This window comes from Platalea leucorodia (genome assembly GCF_965183815.1).
Source record: "Platalea leucorodia genome assembly, chromosome: 2".
NCBI classification, from domain to species: Eukaryota; Metazoa; Chordata; class Aves; order Pelecaniformes; family Threskiornithidae; genus Platalea; species Platalea leucorodia.
This window is the reverse complement of record NC_138824.1, coordinates 43,773,987-43,797,544: the sequence shown is the minus strand read 5'-3', so window position 1 is coordinate 43,797,544 and position 23,558 is coordinate 43,773,987. Positions and strand designations below refer to the sequence as shown.

General features: G+C 34.6%; 1 protein-coding gene across 3 annotated transcripts in view; it reads left to right on the top strand.

Annotated features, from left to right (window-relative positions):
- Nucleotides 1-23,315, top strand: part of DACH1 (dachshund family transcription factor 1) — a gene marked incomplete at its 5' end in the record, with an annotated part of 365,795 nt that extends 342,480 nt beyond the window's left edge. For all 3 annotated transcript variants that reach the window (XM_082334175.1, XM_082334174.1, XM_082334176.1), the window contains one exon: nucleotides 21,886-23,315. In XM_082334175.1, coding sequence (XP_082190301.1) covers nucleotides 21,886-21,923 — 38 coding nt within the window. In that variant the 3' untranslated portion in view covers nucleotides 21,924-23,315. The remainder of the gene's footprint in view (nucleotides 1-21,885) is intronic.
- Nucleotides 23,316-23,558: the final 243 nt, after the last annotated feature.

The window sequence follows — 23,558 nt, the reverse complement described above, 5'->3', positions numbered from 1 at the left end:
AGATATTCTTATCTTAATATTAATTCTTATACTAATAAAAAAGTGATTTGTTTGTCCGCAAGTAGATGACTAGTGCCATTTGAGATGCTCCAGGGCATCTGAGACATCTGCATAGGTTTAATCATGCCTATGGAAGATTCAGGGCTTTTTGGAGCAGCAGCTGGAAGCCATGCAGAATATGGAAGGCTGACTTAAATCATATCAGATGTGGAATCAAGCCCTTTTTGCTCATTTAGAACACCTTTGAACTCTATTATGTTCTTGAGTTGGGTTATATTAAATGGAAATTTATTATGTATTTTGAATAAAAATATATTTATTTCTACATTAAATCCAAAGGGAAGCCACTCTAACATTTTTAGTGGAAACACACAAACATTCATGGCATAATTTTTCTAGATCTTGCTCTCCTGTTATCTGTGGACTAGTTTGTATTTTACTTAGCATTTGACTGAGATATGAAAATGTGAGATGTGGAAAAAAAGTTATGGTTTTGTTTTTTTTTTTTTTTAAGAAGCCCAAACTCACTGACTTTCAAAAAGATCTGATATTTTTTACCATATGTGACTCAGATAGCAGCCCTTTGGCCAAGTAGAGAGCTGGCCCTGGATATACCAGCTCAGAACTTTGCTAATATGCCTTAGAGTATTCTTGTACTTTCTCTGTTCTCTGAAACATCTTTGCCTCCTATCTCTACATTCAACATTAAAATCTTTCCATAGCTGCTTCCATTTTTTTCATTTAAAAACAAAATAAAATTCAATTTCACCATGAAGCTTGCAAGAGTAATGATATGAAGAAGTAGCTGAAGAAATAAAGTTGGTCTTTAGCAGACATTCAACTGAATTCATTTATTAAGAGTATATAATAATACTTTTCAATTACTAGTGTGAATATGTATATCGAAACAGAAAACAAAATCAGGCATCAAGCTGAAGGAAGGCATGTTTGTGCATAATAGTTCTGAGAAACTGTTTAAGGACAGATTATTCATGAGAAAACACTAATTTCTTAAATCTACCAAAATCAGCTAGTCCAAAATAGTCTCTTAAATTGCTATTATTTATTTTCAGAGGATGCTTCATGTGTTATAATGTTTCTGCATGAATGTAAGTTTCAGTAAATAGGTATTTGTTTATTTATTTATTTATTTATTTTACTGATTCCAGTTTGCAGCCTTGTCGTCTGTCTCAGACAAAATGTTCTGAGCTATGTCAGGAGTAACTGGAAAGCTAGTAGAAATGTTATCATTGTAATATCCGAACAACTTGGCAATCTTTAATGGATTTAATCTTCACATCAGGAGATACTCCTGTGATGCAGAACAAAGCAATTATCTTTATACCATAGTGGGGCTAAGGAGCTTGATCATGGATATGTCAGAAATCTGTGGTAGATCAGGGACTGAACTTAAATCTTGCAAGAGCTAAAATTTTCATTCTGCCCTTCATGTTTTTGCCCTCCCTTTTACATGTTCCTTCATGGTCTCTCATTGTATAGACATATGCAAAAACAGATGGAATTTACCCACTTGAATATTTGTGGTAGGATTTATGTCCCCAAACTTCATGCTAACAGAATACATGTAACACATCATCTGTGCTTGCTCTGTGCTTGCTCAAACTGATGGCTAACCTCTGTGAATATCAGGGTAATGACAAAGTGCACCTGTTGTAAGTCTTTTCAAGTCTTTTCTTTGTTAGACACAGCTTTGAAAATACAACAAGATATGTTGCCTAGTATTATTTGATTATTACTTGATTTGATATAATTACCCCTCACGTATCAAATTGACCCTATGTGTTCAGCTTTTGTAAAAAAGACTTGACATAAACCCTAGATTCTATTACTTCTACATAAACATAACAAGTTTGGTTAAAATACCTTGCATAATGACATGTAAAAGGTTTGAAGGCAGAGCAAGGTAATGGGGAATGGATTATTTGGTTTATGTAGGTTCTCCCAGCTTCATAACCCCAAAGCTCCATTGAATTTGTTTCTTCAGCTTCCTGATACACAGACAGGCTCAATGCCTGCTACACTTTTCTAGTCATGGAAGTGAAGATAAACCAGTATCAGCTTTCTGTACTTCAGGAGCTGAAGACTAAGCATGTCTGCATTACTACATGCTTTCCTTTTGATGTGTCGGTCAAAAACACAAAGAAGATGTAACATTTAATTAAGCCTGAGTCATCAAATGCAAATCTGTATACTACGAAGCATTTGACATAGCAAGAAGCAAAGGAATTGCCAGTCATTTACATAGATGAGTATTCAATGCATTTCTTCTATGAAGTAATCCCATTTTACACCAGCAATGGTGCAATTCATTAAACCTTTTGATATGATCATCCCTATCTATACCCCCTACCATATTCTTGAAATTACTGCCTCCATTCATGACCAAGGAAAATAAAAATTAGTAAAGGAATGTAGCCAAGTAATATCATTTCCCTTAAAACTTCACAGGAATATTTTTTGAGATAAGATGAGATGATGACTATGAGTTGTTAGGGACTATGCTGGTAGATGACTTCTTCAATTTATGTGGGAAGTTATATGTGTTCATGAACTCCTATTCCTTATCACATTTCTGATTCAGATACCATTCCTGATCTCAGGTCTTGCTGTCAGACTCACCTACAAATCCAGATTTGAAGCCTAAAGTATTGTAGTGAATTAGTGTTGTGAACATTACATGAGGGTCTTCTTAACTGTGGGAAACAACAGGGGAAAAAACTATGAGGATGCTTATTTGGAAGCATCACTCCAATTTGAAGTATTTTGATAAAGAGTAATGCACAAGGTGAAGGGTAAGGCAAAACTTTTCAAGTACTATGTTTCCAGTTGTTAAAAGGGAAGAGCCAGTGAAGGAATTAAAAAGGAGTGACAATTCAAAGAAGCAGACTACAAAAGTATTTTTGCCATATGGATTTGTTTATGCAACTCAGACAGAAGTAAGCTTTAGTAGGTAAGATATGGGAAGAAACAGCATATGAATTTACAGCTAGAGAAAGGAATAGGAAAATGAGGGGCAGAGAATTTTTATGAGAAGAAATATAGACACTATGTTGTAATGAAGAGTCAGAAGTAACAAACAAACGGGATACCTTGATTTTGAACTTCACTGACAGACAAGATGAAAAGAGTGGTTCATAGTGACTAAGAGTAGTAGTAGGGGAGAAGAGGAGGAATCTGAAGGGGTGAACGATTAACAGCTCTGTTTTCCCAACCTGAGATTGTCATAGCAGCTAAACATTCACGCAGAGAATCAGAAAAGCAGGCTGAGGTTTTAGGTCAGACAAAACGGAATAGACCTGGAGTACAAAGGGCTATGTCAATTGTCAACATGTATATGGTGGCCGAATTTCTGTTTGTGGATTAGACTACTCAGATATGAAGCATGGAGAGGGAGACAATGGGAGGAAGATCGCAGCCCTGAGAAACTGAAACAGAAAGTTGAGGGGGAAGCCAAAGAGATCAAACTGAGAAAGAAATTAGCCATGTGGATGGAGAATAAAAAGATCCTAACAAAGGGAGAACAGTATTTGAATACCAGAAGCCTTTTATCAAAGGCTAGTCTAGAAAAGTCTAGGAGGTAGGGTATGAGGTGCTAGGTCTAAGATTTGGCTAGAAAGAAATCATTAAAGACAGCCACATTTAATAAAAGTTTGCAAAACCAGCTGACTAGCAACAGAACTGATGGTCAAGGATGAAAATACTTCCCAGCATCTTGCAAGTATTATGGTCATTCATCCATGTGTTTGACACATTCTTACGAAATTAGGAACATGGAAGTATTATATCCATGTTGTTAAAGAACATATGACTATTCAAAGAATAGTAAATTTCATAGGTTTTAACTTCAACTTAAAGTCCTTCATTACATTTTCTCTAATCAACAGTTTCCCTGATGACAGGATTCTGTTTATACAGGATTATTACAATGTGCGTTCTAGAAATTTTCTTGGATATTTTTGCTAAACCTCTGTGGTAATTGCACTTGAGAATTTTCTTAATGGCAGTAATCATGTATCAAAAAATGTCAAACTAGGCATGGCCACATTTTCTCTTCCTTTGTTGTATTTAAAGAGAAAATCTCAGTTTCTATCAGATGCTGTAGATTTGCCACCTAACTGAAAGAAGAAATAAATTAAATCAAATCATTGCACTTTAATATCTGATTCCAGATAAAAGGTATGCACACAGCAAAACTTTTGAAGGGAGGTGCCATCAGTTTGAACTTGGTAAACAGCTGGAAGGCATATCACCTACAGGGGGGAAAAAAAATTTAATATTTTGAGGGGGCCACATAATGTTACATTGCCTTTAATTCTGCAACAGGCTAAGAAATTTAGAGTGTAAGTGAGCAAATGTTCTTAACAACCTTCTAGCAGCCTGTTTTTGTGAAGAGTACCAGCTAGTGATTTTCACTGGTTGTAGAAAACCTGGTTTGTACTGGTATAAGTATTAAGAATGAGAGCAACAGAAAATCTACTTCTATATACTTTGTCAAATGCCTGCATGTGTATTCACATTATGGAAAAAGAAATCTTTTATGTTATCAGATTTGGAGAGGGTATCATAAACTCTTTTGATAGAGCAATCTTTTGCTATAGTAACTTAAACTACAGAATAAACATATTGTTCCTTGTATATTGCATATCATAAAATATGATTTAAATGAACAATATTGAAATCAGAATTTCAATTTAGGAACTTGAGTGTATTGTTGTGAAAAGCCTAGTCATTATATTTATAGCTTCATGTTTTCACAGGAAGAAAACAGTCTAGAAACCTAGGGATCCCTCATGCTTTATGCAAGTGCAGTAGGTTTTAGATAACAGGATCAGGTCCACAGTTTGCTTTTCTTAAAACCTACAATAAAAAATAAAAATAAATGCCACCACCATACAAACTACAAAGGTGAAAAAATGCTGTATCTTGCATTTTTCTACCTCCTGTGGCTGGGGACAGAATGCAGACATGCCACAATAATGTTTTTTATTTCTACTGTTCAAACCATATTAATGAGAACATCATTTTGGAGAACTAATTATTTCTATTTGTCTTGTGTCACACTTTCTAATTCCCCTATATTAGCACAGCCAAAGCAAATTAATTGCTTTTCCAGCAGTTGAACCTTGTCCAAGAATGAGCTCACATTCCCTTCCAGTTTTGCAGTTTCTAGGAGTGCATTGTGTCAAAAATTTCTCTTGATACTAAACATAGCCCAGAGAATATCTTTACAGATTTCTGTTGCTGCTCACTTGATGAAATTTATAAGTTTAAGTGACCCACTAGGAAAGATAAAGTTCTTAGCTGCAAGATTATACATCAAAACAGTTAAAGTGAAATTAAAATTAAATGAATGAATCTCACTGAAGCAAAAAAAAGCAGTAATTAATGGTTCCCTTAATTGTCTTCATAAAATATTTGCATGGGTCTAATTTGCATAATTTGCATGTATTAATTAATCTTTCAAAGGAATTTTGTGCTGAGAGAAGCCAAAAAATCTCTTTGTTTTATTTAACATCTAATGAAATATTTATCTTTGTTAATGAACTTCTCATCTTCATTAAAATAAAAATTGCACAAGTTTGTATGTTTTAAATGTTTTTATAATTGAAGTATACAAAAAAATCTCTTCAGACCTACAGTATCTGAAAAACAAACACATTATTGCACATTCTGTGTCATTTTGACTACAGCAAAATGTAAAATTTGAGAAACCCTAATCACTATACAAAAAGTTTTTAAGAGGTTTTAAATTACTTCAATTTCATGTTAATTGATGATAATTCTTTTTAAATTCTAAAAGTAGGCGTGACAAAATAAACATTTCGGTATTTTTTATTATTGTCAACCTGTGATACATATCAGCTTTTATAGAACAGATGCTATGTATAGAAAAAGAGACTAACATTGTAGGTTAAAATTTAAAATACTGCAGGATTTTGTACATTATATGGAGTTAGTTTATACTCTACTAGACTAACAGCTGAGGAAAAACAGTTTGTGAGTTATTGCCTGACATTTAATGATTGAACCTGGAGTAAGACTGATGACAGTAACAGTTATAAAGGACGGCAGTGGCAGAGGACCTTAATGACAGGTTGCGGTGATCAGCAACTTTGAGACAGGATCCAAAATAGCTAGACATCCAGAATGAGAATATACAGTGCAAAAAAAAAAAATCAATATTAAAGTTTTGGGCAAAATTTTAATATGGAAGTGTGAGGAGATAAAAAGAAATTAAGTACTTTGCAGAAAGCTATTTCTGTAAAAAGAATAGGTGTAAGAGGACAATGATTAGTTTTTCGGTGACAGAGGTGAAGGCTATTACTTACAAAGGGGACCACCTAGAATCCCAATGTAATGTATCAACTACTTAATATTGCTGGAAATAGTGTCTATGGAGAAAGAATAGCAAAGTATGGTTAAAATAAAATAGCTTCTATACAGAATATTAACACTGCATATTAAGATTTGTGAAATGGAGTTTTGTTTTTGTCAAGGATAAGTACAATATTATTGGAATAATAAAAATATACTTGAAATAGGGAAATGTTTGGGGATTTAGAATACAAAGAAACTATATTTCCACAATGAAACAGCACAATGGGATTTGTACTCATTTTGTACTTAATTTGTACTCATTTTGTACTTAAATCCTTGCACAAGGAGTTTATAAACACATTAATGTATTTGAATTCATTTTAGACATGAAATACCTTAGAAAACCAGCCCTGCAGAGCTAGAAAAGTAGGAGCTGTTTAAGAGTGCTTTAAGATACAACACTCGTATAAAAGAAATAGGAGGTTTAAGCTATCGAGATTGTATACAGAGTCATATATTCTTTACTACATTATCCTATATTTTTTTCGACTGATAAGATATAGTGGAACTTTGCTGATACCATAATGGCAGTATAGATATTGCTGTGTATTATGAAGGTGTGGAACTTGTGGAATAGCTGCTGAGGCAATGTAATTATCCATAAAATACACAAACAATATCAGTGGGAGGGATATGTTTCACTTCACACATTTGCGGGGTAGATGTCTTTATCTGAGCTATTTGGCTAGACTCCTGTTAAAGTTAATGAAGAGCAATAGACACATCTCTACCTTTGAAGAAAATGAATCATACCTTCTAAGTTTCTTTATTGATTATAAAGGAAGTCTACAAAACTGGCTCAGACACAGCTATCTACAGTGCAGGTGTGTGAAGTTACTGTGATGAATCTCATCTGTTGTGTATTTTCCTTTTTGCTTGCCTCAGAATTCCAACATCACTTGTGACAGTAAACACACTATGAGCATCTGCATTTCAGTCACTTCTTGTAACTACTGATGTTGGCAATGAGTAATTGTGCATCACTTCTGGAAAAATATCCATGCCTGACAATTCCTTTTCTGCTTGGTGTAATTCTGTAATGTTTCCATACTGTACAGTTCTGAAAGCTGTATAAAGCATGACCCTCAAATGTAGAAAGGATAACTTGAATTCTGCATTAATCTTGAGGCTTTGCAGCATTCATTTCAATTGGATGCTACCATGGGAGGCACAAGGCACGAAACAAGAGTCTAAAGAAGCATTCCAAAAACTCTTAAATAAGAACAAAAGTGGACATAAATTGAGAGGTAGAAAAAGAGGTAGATGAATTATCACAGAACTCTAGAAGGGAAAATGGTATCATATTACTGATAGAGCTGCATTATATTACTGTAACTGTATTACTATATCATTACTAATTTGTAATGGACAACTAGTAAATGCTTCTCCATTTAAATGTAGTTTTGCTTGCAAACAAGACATGGGCTGGAATTAACCTGACGAAGCGTAGAAGTCTACAATGTAGACATCTACATCTGTGCTTGTCACCCTCGACCCTCTGCGGAGGGAGTGGAGAGAAACGTCTACAGTACAGTTCATCACTTCATAAAGTAGGTGTTTCTCCCTTGTCTATGGAAGGAGCATAACTAGAGTGTAGGCCTCTACAAACAAATATAGTAAACTCAGTGACATTCCAGAAAAGCTGAATTCAGTTTCTGGAGGTGAGAAAGTAATTTTTTTGGTTTGGTTTGGTTTTGGTTTTGCTGTTGTTTGTGGATTTTTTTTTTCCATACAATAAGTCTATTTTATAGCAGGGGTTGTAATTATACTCCAAGGTAGTCTAATTGCAAAGGATAAATGTAGCATGTGACACAGTCACAAGAAGTATATCCTAAGAAGTCACTGTCTTTGCTCATTTCACATTTTGCAGCAAACAAAGAATCAAATAGATAATATCAATTTCACAGTTAAAATGGTAGCATTTGTTTGGTAGCTTATATGCTTTAGGTCTGATGTTTTGCTGTTGAATGATATGGTAAAGGAATAGCTCATTTTGCATGCTTCAGTGCATTTTTAACCAATGCCTTAAGCCAGAATCAAATCTTTATGCAGTCTTTATCTACTGATTTCTTGATGGCAGCACCGATCCTTTGGTATCTCACAAGGGTGTTGTGAAACTTAATTAATGTTTGTAAAGTATTCTGGATCTTGGATGAAAGGCACAATAGAAGTTCAGTTATGTTATTAACTTCTGCTTTTATATTTTCTTGGTGACTGATCAGAATCCCAGGCATTAAAAAGTGGCAAAGAGTTGGAAGATACAGCAATTTACAACTATTATCAACTAATTTTAGTTAGTTTCAAATCTAGTACAGGGAAATAGATGGAAAATTATTTTATGAGATTTAGTAAGGAAATACTTCATAGCCATAATTTTGTGTAAAGGCAGCCTGCCTCTATTTTCATATGAGAAAAATTTAATAGACTGACTTACCTCAATTATTCTGTGTTAGATCAAAAGTGGTGTATTACTGAGTGGCAGCATTTGGCATAATAGGTGACAGTCTCTCTTTTGTAATCCTAAGCTAACTGTGGGGTCAGAAGTCCTGTTAAAAAGAATGAGAGCTCAACATTCATTTAATATATTAAATGTTAATTAAATGTGTTAAGAGTTAAGAAGGCAACCAACTTCCTAAACTATCACTCTAACTCAAGTTCTCTATTACTCTTATGTCCGTTAAAAAGAAAAAAAGAAAAAAAAAATACCCTTGCAATAAAGCTATATTAATTTAAACTAGCTGAGGGTCTGATGGTTTAATTTTAAAGTGGCCAAAGATTTTAGGTTTTGTCCTTTTGCTCTTTGCCAGTATGACAGAAACAAGGCAAAACATTTTTATGTCCTTCAGAAATAGGAAATATTTATAGTATTTTATTTTAAGATAAACAAATTCTTAATATGTCTGTAATATTCATATAAATGCTTCATTGTAGACCAGCAAAGCAATCAATTGCTATACTAAATCTATTTTAATTTGAAAAATAGCGTTTTCTAGCAGTGGTTATTTTTATATTGATATAATTAAGAATGATAACATAAAACAATTTAGGCTTTGTATAATTCAAGCATTCAGCTTTCCCATGGATTTGATTTGGAACTTGACCCATCTCTATTAGTATCTCAAGTTCCTATGAAAGAAAAAAAAGAAAAGAAATAAATCAACTAAGAAAAGTAAGTATAAAGGAAGTGGAACTAAAATTAACACATTTGGAAGGAATACTTAGCCAGCATCACGTTCCATCTATAGCTAAAGTTTGCTGTCAGCGTATATCTATAATAAGTATTCTTCCAGTGAACTGCCAGCTGGCTTGTAAAGAGGAAAATCTATTCTATAGAATAGACTGCTAGCTTTAAAAAGAAATCTTTAGCTTTTCAACCCTTCACAGGAAGTATTTTGGTCATTGTAAGGTTCCATAACACCTGAAGGACATCCTGGGCGACAGCAGCATATATAATGATAATGTGATGTCATTTTGTTTTTCCTAGTTGAGAAACACAAAGTGTGTATTAGTAATGGTAAAAGGAACATTTTTTCTATTATATTCTTGTCAGCCTTATTTTTTAAAAGTGATGCAGCCTCTAATAGCTTAGGAAAAGCAGCAATAGCATAATAGTGTGTTTTGTCATGGACGTTAGAAAGGATGGATCACAAAGTGCTACAGCTGGCCTTGGAAACAAAGTGTTATGAAGTCAGGACCAAAAAATTTACAGTGCTGGTTTATGTGCATGAAATTAGAATGGAGATTGTTAAAAATATACAATGGTATATTAGATAATTCAAGTTTTGACTTGTTTATTTAGTCTCTTTGTTGATTCTGCAGATTTTGCCTGTGACAAACTGTCGGTGCAACCCTTGCATTAAAAGACATGTATTTTTCATGATATTGTTTCATACTGCAATATGCTGGCTACAAGTCCTTTCAAGTAATCAAGCTATATTGAATACAAACATAAAATAAAAAGAAGCAATAATTTGCTCTTATTTTTAGCTTTACATTCTGACTCAAAGATATACACTCGTAGCCATTGAAGAGAGCACAATATTTTTGCACATTGATGAATTGAACATAAAAATATTGTGGTTGGATCAGACTCCTTGGCTTCACTGGAAATACTGGAAGCATCATAAAAGTGGTATAACTGACTGGAGGATCAGTTCCATTTTCAACCTTATCATCAAATTTGTTATGACAATCACAGTTACTATTGCAGCAGTAACTATGCCATCCTAAGCAATCTGGTTCCCAATGCTAAAATATTGAAATGCTAAAACACTATTAAAACTTGCAAAAATCAGTTCTATTCCAGTTCCAAATGGGCAATAGTTCCAGAGTTTGATCTTAAACATTCTGTGCACAAAAGAGTCCTAATTTTAGGAATTAACAACTAAAGTTTCCCTGTAAGTTTTTTCATATTCTTGCAAAACCTGTGACTCTCTTAGATTTTCCAGCTAAAATTAACTTTATAGCCAAGTCTATTTTACCAGACCAGATATTCAGTAAATATATTCAGTATATACTCACTTCTTGCCTCTCTTCCTGCTAAAATGGCATAGAATTAGGGATAGGACTAGATGGGCTTTAAAATCTGCATTTGCAGGCTATTGTATCGCAAACACCATCTTAAAGACCATTTTAATACATCTCTCATCTTGGAAGGCTACACCAGAACTGACTTCCTGCAATAGAAAACAGAGCTGTTTTGTGTCTCTTTTTGCTATTTAATGTATATACAAGGCATAATCAGTTGCTTTTTTCTGATAAGCATATAAATTAATTTTATTTTCATGTTGTGGACTCTATTCCTTGTATTATGCTAGTAGCCTGTTCTGAAATTATTGCAGTTTAAATACACCTTGAGCATGGGTAACAAGCATCCTAAACACTGTTCCAGGAGAGGTCCTGCCAGTGACTTGTACAACGCCATTAATATGTTGCTATTGAAAATAAACAGTGTAGGTGGAAAGCTGGGGGCGGGGGGGGCGGGGGGAGGGCGCGAGAAGAGAAAAAGCAACCATGAAGTAACATTTTTCATTTCCTCTGTCTTGACACTTCCAAGCAAGAAAATTTTACACTTCAGATACTTTGCACAGGTCATTTCTTCTGACTCCAAGGTAGTCACTTGATCCCAGAGTCACTGGTTAAGACTGCTCTGTGGTTTAATTTAGCCATTCTCTTTTCTCTTCCTTACTTTTTGCTGATGGACCATGGTGCTAAGTTCTCTCTGGGAAAGCATGCTGCTTCCATATGGTCTGGGATTTCTGTAGTGGGGTGCATCCAGGACATAGTCTGTCATGACATGCTGTTTTTTCTGAGGAATCTCTATCGGCAAAGACACAGAGTGGTGCCAAATTCAAACCACCTGGCCCTAAGGCTAATTGAGTTTTTCCTGGGAGGGTAGAATAGTAATTTTGAAGTACCTATCTGAAATTACGTTACCGGTGAGAGGGAATGGGAAATGTTGGCTTGTCACCGCAGTACTTTCATGCATCTATGACGATATGCCCAAGATGGAAGTTTGCAGTCAGTTAGGGAAACTAGTTTGAATTATGAATTGAAAAACAATCTACCTGGGTCAGCATTAGCACTTGTCACAGAAACAAAGTTCCCTTGTAATTTACAATGCTAGCATTTTTCATTCCTTATAGGAACAAAAGCATTTTGCTTAAGTACAGCAGTACTTAAGAGCTAACTACTGGGTTAAACCCCGTATACATCTTTCAGCTTGAAGTCTGCCTCAGATTTAACATGAGCTGTTTTTTTTCAGTTTTGTAGTTGTGTCGCTCATGCTAAGCCCCGGGAACTTCATTAAGGTCTATTCATATTTCTATGTGGTAGTAAGGATTATGTGTGACTTCAGTTCATTGCTCATTTCTTAGGGCATGACTTCTGGTTTGGTTTCTGTCACCTTGACTCTTGTTCTGGAGCTGACTGCTTGGTGCCATTGTCTTCCATAAGCTTGCTTTCATACAAAATACCTAAAAGCAGCAAGCTTATATTGCATATGTTTTGACATCCCATGCATCCTTAATAGATTTTCCATAAGCTTGTCACTGTGCAATCTATCTATTTTACAGCCTCATTCCTTCCTGTTCTGCATGTGACTATTTCTTCATGTTTTACATTGGGCTGTTACTCCGTTTTAGCACACAGATGAGAACAAAGGTGGTTGGGTATTAAAGAAAAATGTGGTGTTAATGTGAATTTGATATTAGAATAGGATTCCACACATCCCACAATTGATATATGTGGGCTAACGTAAGGAGTAAAGCTAAATGCTTTCTTTAAATGGCGTGTATTTTCCAGTAACCTTTGCAGCATTTGAAATGACATCTCAGTAACCGGGATTAAGGAAAAGCCAGATCATACTCTTGTATTAATTGCGGTGTTTAAGTCTAATCTGAAAACAACAAAACAGTAGTCTGCCTTTTAGTTATTGGGGTATTACATCAAATGAAAGTTACTTGTTTAGGAAAGAAGTAGCTTGTAGAAAAGAGTCAGTAAGGTTTGTGATTCTGTGAATCAGAAGAGATGCTCTGCATAGGAGTAGGTGTTAGATAAGTCTTTTCTGGTGTTTTAAGAAGTAGTCTGGGCTAAAGCTCTAGAAAAGATAATACTTTAGAAGAGCTAATCTTCATAAATGGTTTGTATATGCTGAAGGAAATAAAGAGTACACTCTCTGGTGAAGGAAACAATAGACTCCTAGTACTAACCATGGCCACAACTATTCCTAGTAGAAAAATCATGACCCATGTTACCTTTTCCAGACTTCCATAAAAGATCTTTATTAATCTACACTTTATTATGTGATCTGTAATTGTAAACACATGTATCATGCTAATACTATTAGCTTCTAGTTCAGTGATGGAAAGGATCTGTCTGTGTGTTTCTGTATGTGTGTGTATGGAAGGTAGTTTTTAAGAACTACTAACCTGTAAATGATTTTGCATAGATATTTTCTGTAATTTGATCTCAACCTAGAAGCAAAAACTGCTGAAAGCTCCAACAAACACTGTTATATTGTATTTTATTCAGATTTCATTTTATGACCAATTTTTCCTCTCCGAAGAGAAAAAAAATTACTTTTTTAAACCTGTTTGTAGATTAACTTTATGATTGATATTTTGTATTTAAGATTACTTTGTGGATGATGTTTGCATGAAAAGTGATGATTTGAGCAAAGCACTAAAAAGAGAGGCAAAATTGAGAAGAAAAGTGGAAAGAAGAGCAATCAGACTAAAAATATGAATAGTAATTTCTGTTTCCATCAAGACTTTACAAGAAAAAAAAGAAGGTGTCAGCCAGAAACCACATTCTAATATTTAGATCTCAGGTCTTTCTCAATTTTTTGCTATCAAATCCAAGGTTGCTTGTTGATTGGCTTGCTAAAAAGATAGGAAAAAGTTGTTTACGTTTTTGAAAATATGATAGCAAATAAAGCACAACTTTTTGCAGAATTTAAAACTGTTCAATGCAGGACAGATTGTTCAGCACAGGAATTATCCACACTGTGTTACAAACAGCACTGAACACAATGAGCTGTGGAAGCTCACAATTTGATCGTATTTAGCTGTGACTTCATCCTTTAATAACTTTTCCACATGATTCTTCAGTTGAAGGTGTTTTGTGTTTTTTTTCTCTGTTGTTTTCTTTATTATTTTATTTTTTTTTTACCAGTAGAAGTGACACAATACAATACCTTAGAGACTCAGGTTCAGTGGTTGTAAGTAATCAGTTCTGTTGTCTTTCTTTGGATGTGCTTTTGTTCTGTTTATACAAATAGAAAAAGGGTTGCTGAGTTCATAAGGCAACAATAAGAGACAGTGTGATTTTTTTTTTAATCTATTTCTTTCAAAGAATTTCTCATCTTGCCAGTTCAATCTTTTCAGTGCTCAAAATGGCAGGCTCTGTGTGTTCTATATGATCTTTAAATAATAGAAGGTGACATATTCAGGTAGTCTAGTGCTTTGTTAGTTTACTAAAGACCAAATTTCTGACCTTTAGCTTACTCCCACGGTATTCAGTGATTATAATGAAAACATATATTCATGATTAAAACAAATGATAAAATTACTGAAAGAAGATCCTGACAGTTCAATAGTTAAAATAACTGAAAAAAAGGTGTTTAGACTCTTTTTTATACATCCATGTTTTAATTTTATGTTAGGAAAATCAGATGTGGAATTAAAATGTCTTAAGTGTAAATTATTATTTTAAAAAGAAAGACATGAACAGCTCAGTTGCGTGAATATTTGCACTAACACAAATATATTTGTACATGAATGTTAAGTAGAGAAATGAAAGGTGTATGATTAATAACAATATGCAAATTTGAAACTAATTTATTGGTGTTATACAAAGGGCAAACTAGGATAGTGTTTGGCCAAATATGTTTACATACTTCATATTTGCATGAGTTTATTGAACATGCAGTGTGAAATCAGCCATCTTTGCATAAAAACTGGATAAGGACTTTTTTTGAAGAGCAAATTGTTCAAATTTCAAAGCCTCAACTGTTGAGCCTGCTTTCCTACATCTCCTGTACTCCGCTCTCATTCTACTTGGGAAGATGGCAGTGGATCCATCCATGTTCCCCAATACATGATCTACTTTTGCTATCAGTAGCAGTGTCAGAACAGTATAGATCCCTCTGTCCCTCCTTTTCAGTGTCGAGTTGTAAAGCTTCGGTGTTCTGATTAACATCGTACACTGGGAGGAGTCTTTTCCCCTCACAACATATTGTTTTGCATTTTATAAGGAAAATTACGGAAAGTTATGTTCAGTTGATTTCATGACTGCATTTTACAAAGGCTGGTGTTTATGTTCTCAGTCGCACTCTGCAAACTCTGAAAAAGAATCAACCTCATCATAAATGATTTTCCCATGATTAAAAACTTAGACTCCCATTTTTGTCTTCCTGCTTCGGTGGAAAATAAATCCTCTTTTGTCTCAATTTTGAATAAAATACATGAAAAGTATACAAAAATAGATTTCATCCTTAATTAGCTGCTTCCTTTAAGTTTTTTGAAGAAGGGTTACAATTTGACTAAGATCCCTTCCATCTGTCACAATATGCTTGCTTTTATTTTGACTTCCCGTTGCTGTCTTATCAAATATCATATGAATCATTACCATTTGTTTGCCATCCCTTTCTTTTGTTTTGTTTCTCTTCCTCCAAATGATTAAAACATCAGGTTAAATGAAAGGTTAGAAGTACACTGGGATTCACATTTGCCCCATCTTATTAAAACAAATAAACCAACCAGTTATATAATTTAAATGTGCTTGAGCTATGGCTTGCAGATGCTTTTATCAGCTCTGGGCTGAAGAGGTTGTGTGCATTCGGGCATGCACGTACAACTGTTCTTTGAAAGGGACAAACCTCATTAGATTACAGGTGCCTGGAAATAACTTCTGAGAAAATAGCTGCCATTTTCAATAAAGCTACTTCCTAACAGGAAACACAATGTATTATGTTCTTTAGCACAAGTGAGTAGCTTTTCTTTTATTTAGATAAAAGTAGCCCCGTTTAATGTCACAAATATTTTATTTCTTTTAATTTGTTGGACAGAGGGTGGATCATAATATTTTTCACTCTAATATTCTAGCTTATAAAATGTTGAGGAAAAGAGCTGTAATGATTCTTAAGTTACAAAATATGTGTCACACTAACTTACAAGTTATTTCATTTACTTGCCACACCATCTTTTCTTGTACAGAGAGTCAGAAATGCTTCATAATTGCCTCAGCTTGCTAGAACTGAAGTGAGTGGTTTTTAATGGCTGTAGGGTGTGGCAACAGTGTGTATATCCTGAAGTCTCTGCTGTCTTTAGTGAGCACATGGGCTAGTCCTGGGGATTTTGTGTTGCAATGTGGTTTTAAAAGAGGACTCTAAGGTCAGGTCAGCTCAGTCACCAGCCATGGAGATGGACTTCAAATGGGTTTTTATGAGCTAAGAACCTACAGTTTCAATTAAATAAGTATGCACATGTGGGGTTTTTTGGTGGTGGGTTTTTTGTTATTTGTGCTAACATAGTCCTTAGAGATCTCAGCTAACTGCTGTACCTTGCTAAGGACAAGAAAACAGACTGAGAAAACATCAGTGCATGGAATCCCTGTCACCTAAAAAGAGAAGGGGAAGAAAGAGAGAAAGTTGAAAAGAGAAAACAGAAAAACAGAAAAGTGAAATCACAGATCGTTTCAGAGTTAAGAGGCGGGAATAAAGTTCTGATCCTCACTTGTTCAGTTGTGTTCTTACTAACAAGAGAGAAATCAACCTAAAGTAGGTATTCTTTACTTCAAAAGTACAAAGAGATGAATAGATCCACCATTCAAATATCCTTAAGACCCGTTTTGAGTGAAGATCAACTTATATCTCTGGCCTGTGCATAATTGACAAAACTATATTAACCGTAGTTAGGAATTCTAGTGACTAAAATTGGAGCTACTTTGATGTAAGGGTTCCTGGATCATGGGCTGGCATTTACTATTCTACAGCTCACAAATTATGATCATAAAAAATAACAACTAATAATAAATTAATAAAAAATTATCCAAACCTTGACATCCTAACTTTCCAAAGCTCCCACTGAGATTTCTGATCTTATCATTCATTTTCCTTCTCATACATTATTTTGGCCTTTTTTTTTCTTTTTAACCTGGACTCTGTGGGTTTCTTTCATATTAGCTCTCTGTGACATGCTACCATATCTTTTTGGTTGGTTGGTCGGTTGGTTGGGTTTTTTTCCCAAAAGCTCCTAACTATAGGAAACACTTTATCCTATTACTAAGGAGAGTTTTCCTCAGTAGGCTTTTCTATGATAGCAATTGACTGGATTCAGGTGTGACACCACACCTTTGATGTTGATTTGCAGATTTTCATAAGCCAAGGACTGCAATATGCTCTTATGATAGTCATGATGATCACTGTTGTTATGTTTATTTTTAAAGTAGCTCTCAGAATACAAACTAAAATATGATATGTTTGGATGGCAAACCACCCCAGTGTGACTTGCATTGAGTGGCAGAAACACACGCATTACCATCTAATGGATGATTTATTTAGTTTGCAACCTAAGACAAAACTTAACATTTCATTGTAGATTTTTATCACTTCACAAGGATGCTTGTTAATAGGAATAATATTTGAGTGGGTTTGTGTATTTATCTCAGAAAATGTTGGGCCCATAAAGATACTACAAGCTGCCCACAGAACACTAGTGGGAAACATTCCCTAGCTGACATCTCTGTGGGAATGCATTTCAAGGCATATGATTTGTTTCAGCATTGCAAACTTTTATGTCAGTTCCATTTGTTTGTTTTTTATAACATTTCTGACCCTTTAACTATTTGGGCATGTTCATTCAAAAAGCTCAAAATGAGTCTTAATTAAAAAGGGTTGATCTAAAAAAAATACTCCCTCACTCTGGCTAGAATTTCTGTCATATCAGTCCACAGACAAAAACAAATGAGATTTAGGAGTAGTGGCGTTTTCAGTTTGAGTTACTAGCATGAGCTTGTGTGATCTTGCTGAACACTGCCATTTGCAAAAGAGCAATTAAAACAGATGACAATCTGCTAATCATGCACAGTTCTATTTAGAAATTTAGCAGTATTTTCCCAGTTTGTGTTTTTACTTGACTTTCTAAGAGTGAAAGGAAGTTTTATGTATTTCTATTATATGTAACAGTATGTAAATTTGGGAAACTTTACCACAGTTCAACAATTTTCAGTAGGCTAAAAATACATTCCAACATCGTAAACATTTTTAGAGAACACTGTGTATATATGTTTGTGTAGTATATGTTTGTGTGCATTTATCTATGTGTTTGTTGTATATGTTTGTGTGAATAGTATATTCCATATTTGTTTTATGTAAAATTGCTTTTATGCAGATAGACAAATTCTGCATTTGTTAACAACAGAAAGTAATGCAACACACATATAACAAATAAAAACTGATCAGGAGGCAGAGGCGTGCTCATGATTTGGCACTTAGGAGTAGTGGCATATTCACATTGAGTTACAAAGGATGAGCTTGCTTGATTTGCTGATCACTGGCCACCCTCATGATTTGTAGGTTTTGCTTGTGATTTTAACCTTGAAATCCTGAAGGCCTATGAGTGGTAATGCTCCACTGGTATTCAGATAGGAACACTGGCTACACCTAGAGGCGAAGTGATTCAGGCAGCTTTGGCAGCAACCTTGAGAAGTTCCAGTCATTTCGGAAGAACCTCTGAACAATGAGAATTGAGAGAGAAATGATTAGGAAGTAGGGAGTAGGAGTCTGAAAAGGAAAAGGGACAGCAATCAGATATAGGTGTTGTGTTTGGTCACCACATCGTGATGCGAGGTTGTCATTCCTCTGCAGAGCCATAAGTTACTGCTGTTTTTTCCTAGCATGGTTTGAAGTCTTCAGATTTCTGAAGTGCAGTGCTATTTGCCTGGTGTGCGTTCTTCATGAGTGGCTACATGAACTTCTCAGCTACACACAGGAGCATTCTGGAAGAAAAGTATAAAGCCTAAAGAAATGATTTCTCCATCTTCTCCCAAACTCATGATTTGAGAGGGTAGTGGGCAGTTCCATAGGAATTATGAATTTTTTTCGTGTTGGCACTATAGGTTCTCAAGAAAAGGATATTCATTTTGCACCTCATTCTTTCGTGACTAATCTTGAGAAAATAAAGGAAATATTGTACAATTCTTAGCAACTTTTGAACTCTTACTAAGTATTACTTAATCGTGGAATTGCTTTATCTATATCATAACATGGCAGGATTTATTTTAAAGTTGATGTGTCTAATGCTTGCTGCATTTTTGCATGTGTTAGGGGAATTAGTCAAACACGTTAATAGAGAATATATCTGTTTTATAATAAACCTAGCAATGATATTAGATCAGCTGCTGAGTTCCTGTATGGCATTTTAAGTCCATTATCAATACAGATGATTTAATTGCACTTTTAATGGTCCATCATGTAGTTATTTGAGGAACAGGAAGATTTATGCTTATTGTATATATCCATCATAAATGTTTTTAAGTTATATAAACAAATATCGTCTTACTTTGTAAGGAGGATGTTTTGTAAAGCTGCCCATTTCTATTATTGTTCATTGTCTGTGGATGCAGAATACAGGATCTGATAGTGTCTTCCATTAAAAGTGAAAAACCTCCTATTGACTTCATTGCCAGATTGGGTCCTTAAGCAGTGTAAAATAGAGCTGACTTTTGAAAATGTATTGCTGCTCTCTGCAGATTGTTCATCTTTTGTTGGCTGCTACAAGGATTCCGTTTCCTACAGCTGTATTTTTAATTGAGAATATGTTTTAATAAATATTTTATTTTAAAAGGTATATGGAGACCTAATATAGTAAAATAAAATACAAGTTACCGACTGTAGGTTATCTTAATGTTTAGGTGTGGGAATTATGCGTAGCACTCATTAGCAAGTGTGCATTCAGGATAGCCAAAGTGCTGGTATATATGCAGAGTAATTCTCTTACAGAGGTACCCAGACAGCTTTAGTGCTGTAAATGTCTATTGTGTTTATTCAATATGTTTGGGAGAATTATATGCAACCATAGCCAGTAGTAGTTCTGGCTGTCCTGTACCTGATGCAGGTTTTCTTTTGAGATGGTTTACCAGGCCTTCAGTTTTACCAAGCTCCATTTAAGAAGTTCCTTCTTTCTCTCCTGAATTCCCATAAGCATTTTGGTTGCTCTTCATGCATCAAAGAAGAATAAAAAGTCTTTAAGTTAAAGCCTTACTCAATTTCTTTTTATCTTTCTTCAGTGCACAAAGACTGTAAAGAGCAAAGAGAATGTGAAAATGGTTCTGAGTGGAAGCACTCTAAGTGGCGGAAAAGTTATCATCATCTACTCTGCCAAAAAAAAGCTTGGAATGTAAAATAGTAGGGACAAGGGGCAGGAAAATGTAAAGACGGGGGAGAAAGTAGCAAAAGGGAGTACACCCGAGAAGCTCGCAAAAGAAAACTAGTGGTGGAAAAGGAAAACCAGAGAGACACTAGATAAGAATCACTGTGACAGAGTGAGCGATTCTACCATTTCCTTTTTTCCCCAGCAGTTCTGATAGAAACTAGACAATAAAAATTGGAAAAGCGTGTGCAGAAGGGATGAATTTTTACAGCTGTATGCAATGTACATTTGTCTCCTTTCAAGTTAAACTTTTCTTTCTCTCAACAGTTACAGTAAGCTTGTGGAAGTGATGCTGCATGTTTCAGTGATAGCCAAGCATTTAAAAAATTTCAGCATTCATTTGTATAGGTTTATCTCACACAATTGTTTTCCTGTAGATCTCACAAGAATTTTAAAGACTGATTTGGAATAAAAAGGTTAGACTAAGAAAACCAAAACAGAAACAAAAGCCTCTGAATTCTTATAAATGTTTGCTGATTTCACTTGGATCAAAAGAAGGGTTTCATGCAGAGTTTCAAGAGTTGAGATACAGCTTGTACTTCCAGATGCATTATAATCTAAAATATAAGTAGTTTTGTAATTATGCACTGTGGAGAATTAATATGCTTCATAATGTGCTTTACTCACAAGGGAGCAACACTTTCTATCCTACAGGACAGAAAACTAAGAAGTTTTTCTGTATGTTTCCTGTTTAAAAAAAAATCTTTTTATTGCTATGAGAACAGATGCATATAAGTGAAGAAAATATTGCTTTATATTTGTAAATTAGGTGAAAATATGTTATGGCAGAATGTTATCTTCAAGTTTTTCTAGATCAACAGTTACTGGCTAGGTGAGCTTATTGTTTCTCATGCTCCCTCTCCATCACACGTATCTCACTTAAATATATGCTCCTCACTTGGGTGGAAATGTTGAGAGAGACGTGCTTACATCTTTAACATAGTAATTGTTCAGTTAATCTCATTTATGGGGGAAGGAGGCTATACTTCACTGATACCGATTAAATATCCTATACTGAGTTCTATATAAATAGCTACAAATGTGCACAATGGTTACATTACATGGTATATTTAACAACATAGCTAAATCAGAAAGTATGAGCTATGCCTTTAGTTATGGGAGTACTAACGATTGCATGCAAGAAGATTTTTGCTCTGCAACCATGAAGGAAATAATTGCTGTTCAGCACTATTCAGTTAAGTTTGCATATCAGTAAAAACACATGCACAGAGGCTCCACCTACATTCCTAGTGCCCCAGCACTGATATGAGTGCAGCATATATTAAAGCTTTAGAAGGTGTTACAGTATTCACAACTTGCAAAGTGCATGTAATTTTTAACAGAGTCAATTTGACCACTGTCAGATGAAATTGCAATGATGATATTCAGGTTTTATTATTTTTTTTTATTTTAAACAAGGAGTACCATAGGTGGCATTTTACAGATTTATGGGAGGACTACTTCTGCTTTAAATCTGGTGGGTTTTTTCCTCTATTCAATTCATTGCAGATATAAATATATAAAGCAATTTTTTTTTTTTTTTTTTATATTTTAGATGGAAGACTTTATTTGAAAACTACTGTCATGTATTGAATTTTTCCTGCTGAAGATACCTGTGCTACAGTAAAGAACTTTGCAGTAAGACTCATAAGGAGTTCTGTGGAAACAAAGCGTTTTCAAGGCAACTTCCTCAAATTCATTTATCAATATGTTCTTCAAAAATGTAAAGAATTCTGCAAGAGTGTCCTCCTTTGGTTATCTCCTGTGGCTCGACCCGGAGACCTAGAGAATGTTTGTAAATGTACAGTAGCACTCTTCTTACAGTGAAAATCTGCATCTCTGCGCCGGACTATTGTATCCACAATTACAGGCGGGTCAGAACAAGGCTGAGTATTCCCTTTTTCAAGGAATGCAGACTCTGTCCTCCTCTGATGATTCTATATTTGAGCACATCAACTGATCCTTCCAGCGGTGTCTGAGTACACTTACAGACTGTTATATCATACTGAAACCAGCAAGACAGCTCAGAAATGAACTTGTAGAGGGCATAAGAGGATTCTTAAAAAAAACTAAAAAAAAAAAGTAAAAGAAAAAAAAATTGATACATTCAGTTTTCAAACTATGATTGTGGGTTTTCTTCTAAAGACATTTTTTCCACATGCTTTCCAAGAGACCAACACATGTATGTTAGACTACATTAAGTGAAATGGAATTTTGTGTAGGTGAAAAGAAATGCTGAATGTAAACAAACTGTTTTACTGTTCACAAAGTCTCTTTTCCTAAAATAAAAAAACACAATAAAAAGAGTAATAATTTCTCATTGTAAACTGGCAGGGGTTTATGAAATAAAAGACTTTGCTTCTTATCAAACTGTTGGTCACATGTACAGTATATAACACAAATCACACAAGGAAGGTATTATGTATGCAGTAGAAATCTAGAGTTTAGGAAATGAAAATTTTAGATAATATTGTTTTGTCACCCTGTTGGTCAGAAAGACACCTTTCTAGTTTTAACGCATGCAGGCATGTAAATATTTGTCCTGGAGTCACAGTATTACTGAATGAGATCTTAAGCATCTGGTAACAAGTCAGAATTCTGTATCAGCCACTTTTATTTGTATATTGAGCCCTGGTCAGTGCCCTGATTAGTGCACTTTTAAGAATGGACTGTGGCTGAGCAGCAAGTCAAAATGCCAGAAATATTTTTATATGTTAATGTCATATTACGTCAATGTTGCTAAAAAAAGAAAACCTAACAAACACTTGATGTATCAGTCCAATTCCATGTAGAACTGAGTGATACAGTTGAAGTCTATTGTCCCTCCCACCTTGTCTTAGGGATGGGTGGTTATGTGTTACTTTCACTGTCTTTATGAAAGCTACAATATGTGTTTTCACCTTTGTGCTGATAACTGGAAGTAAGCTGCAACACTGCTTATTACATTACTAAAAGTTATGTTCTTTGCTTTGCGTACTTTTGGGTTACCCCTTTAAAGACTGATTTTGTGAATCAGTGCTATTACTGTAAGTTTTGTGATTATGCTTTCTTCATCTAATGTTTTATGCATATAAAATATTATTTATTACATGGAAACATATCAAAACCTTAAATGTCTAAGATGCCTAACTTAAAGCAAATATTTCTTTAAAAATAGTTCTGATTGGATATTAATATTATTTTGTCAAAAAAATCTAATGTTTTGTAAACTCTAGCACTGAGCTTCTA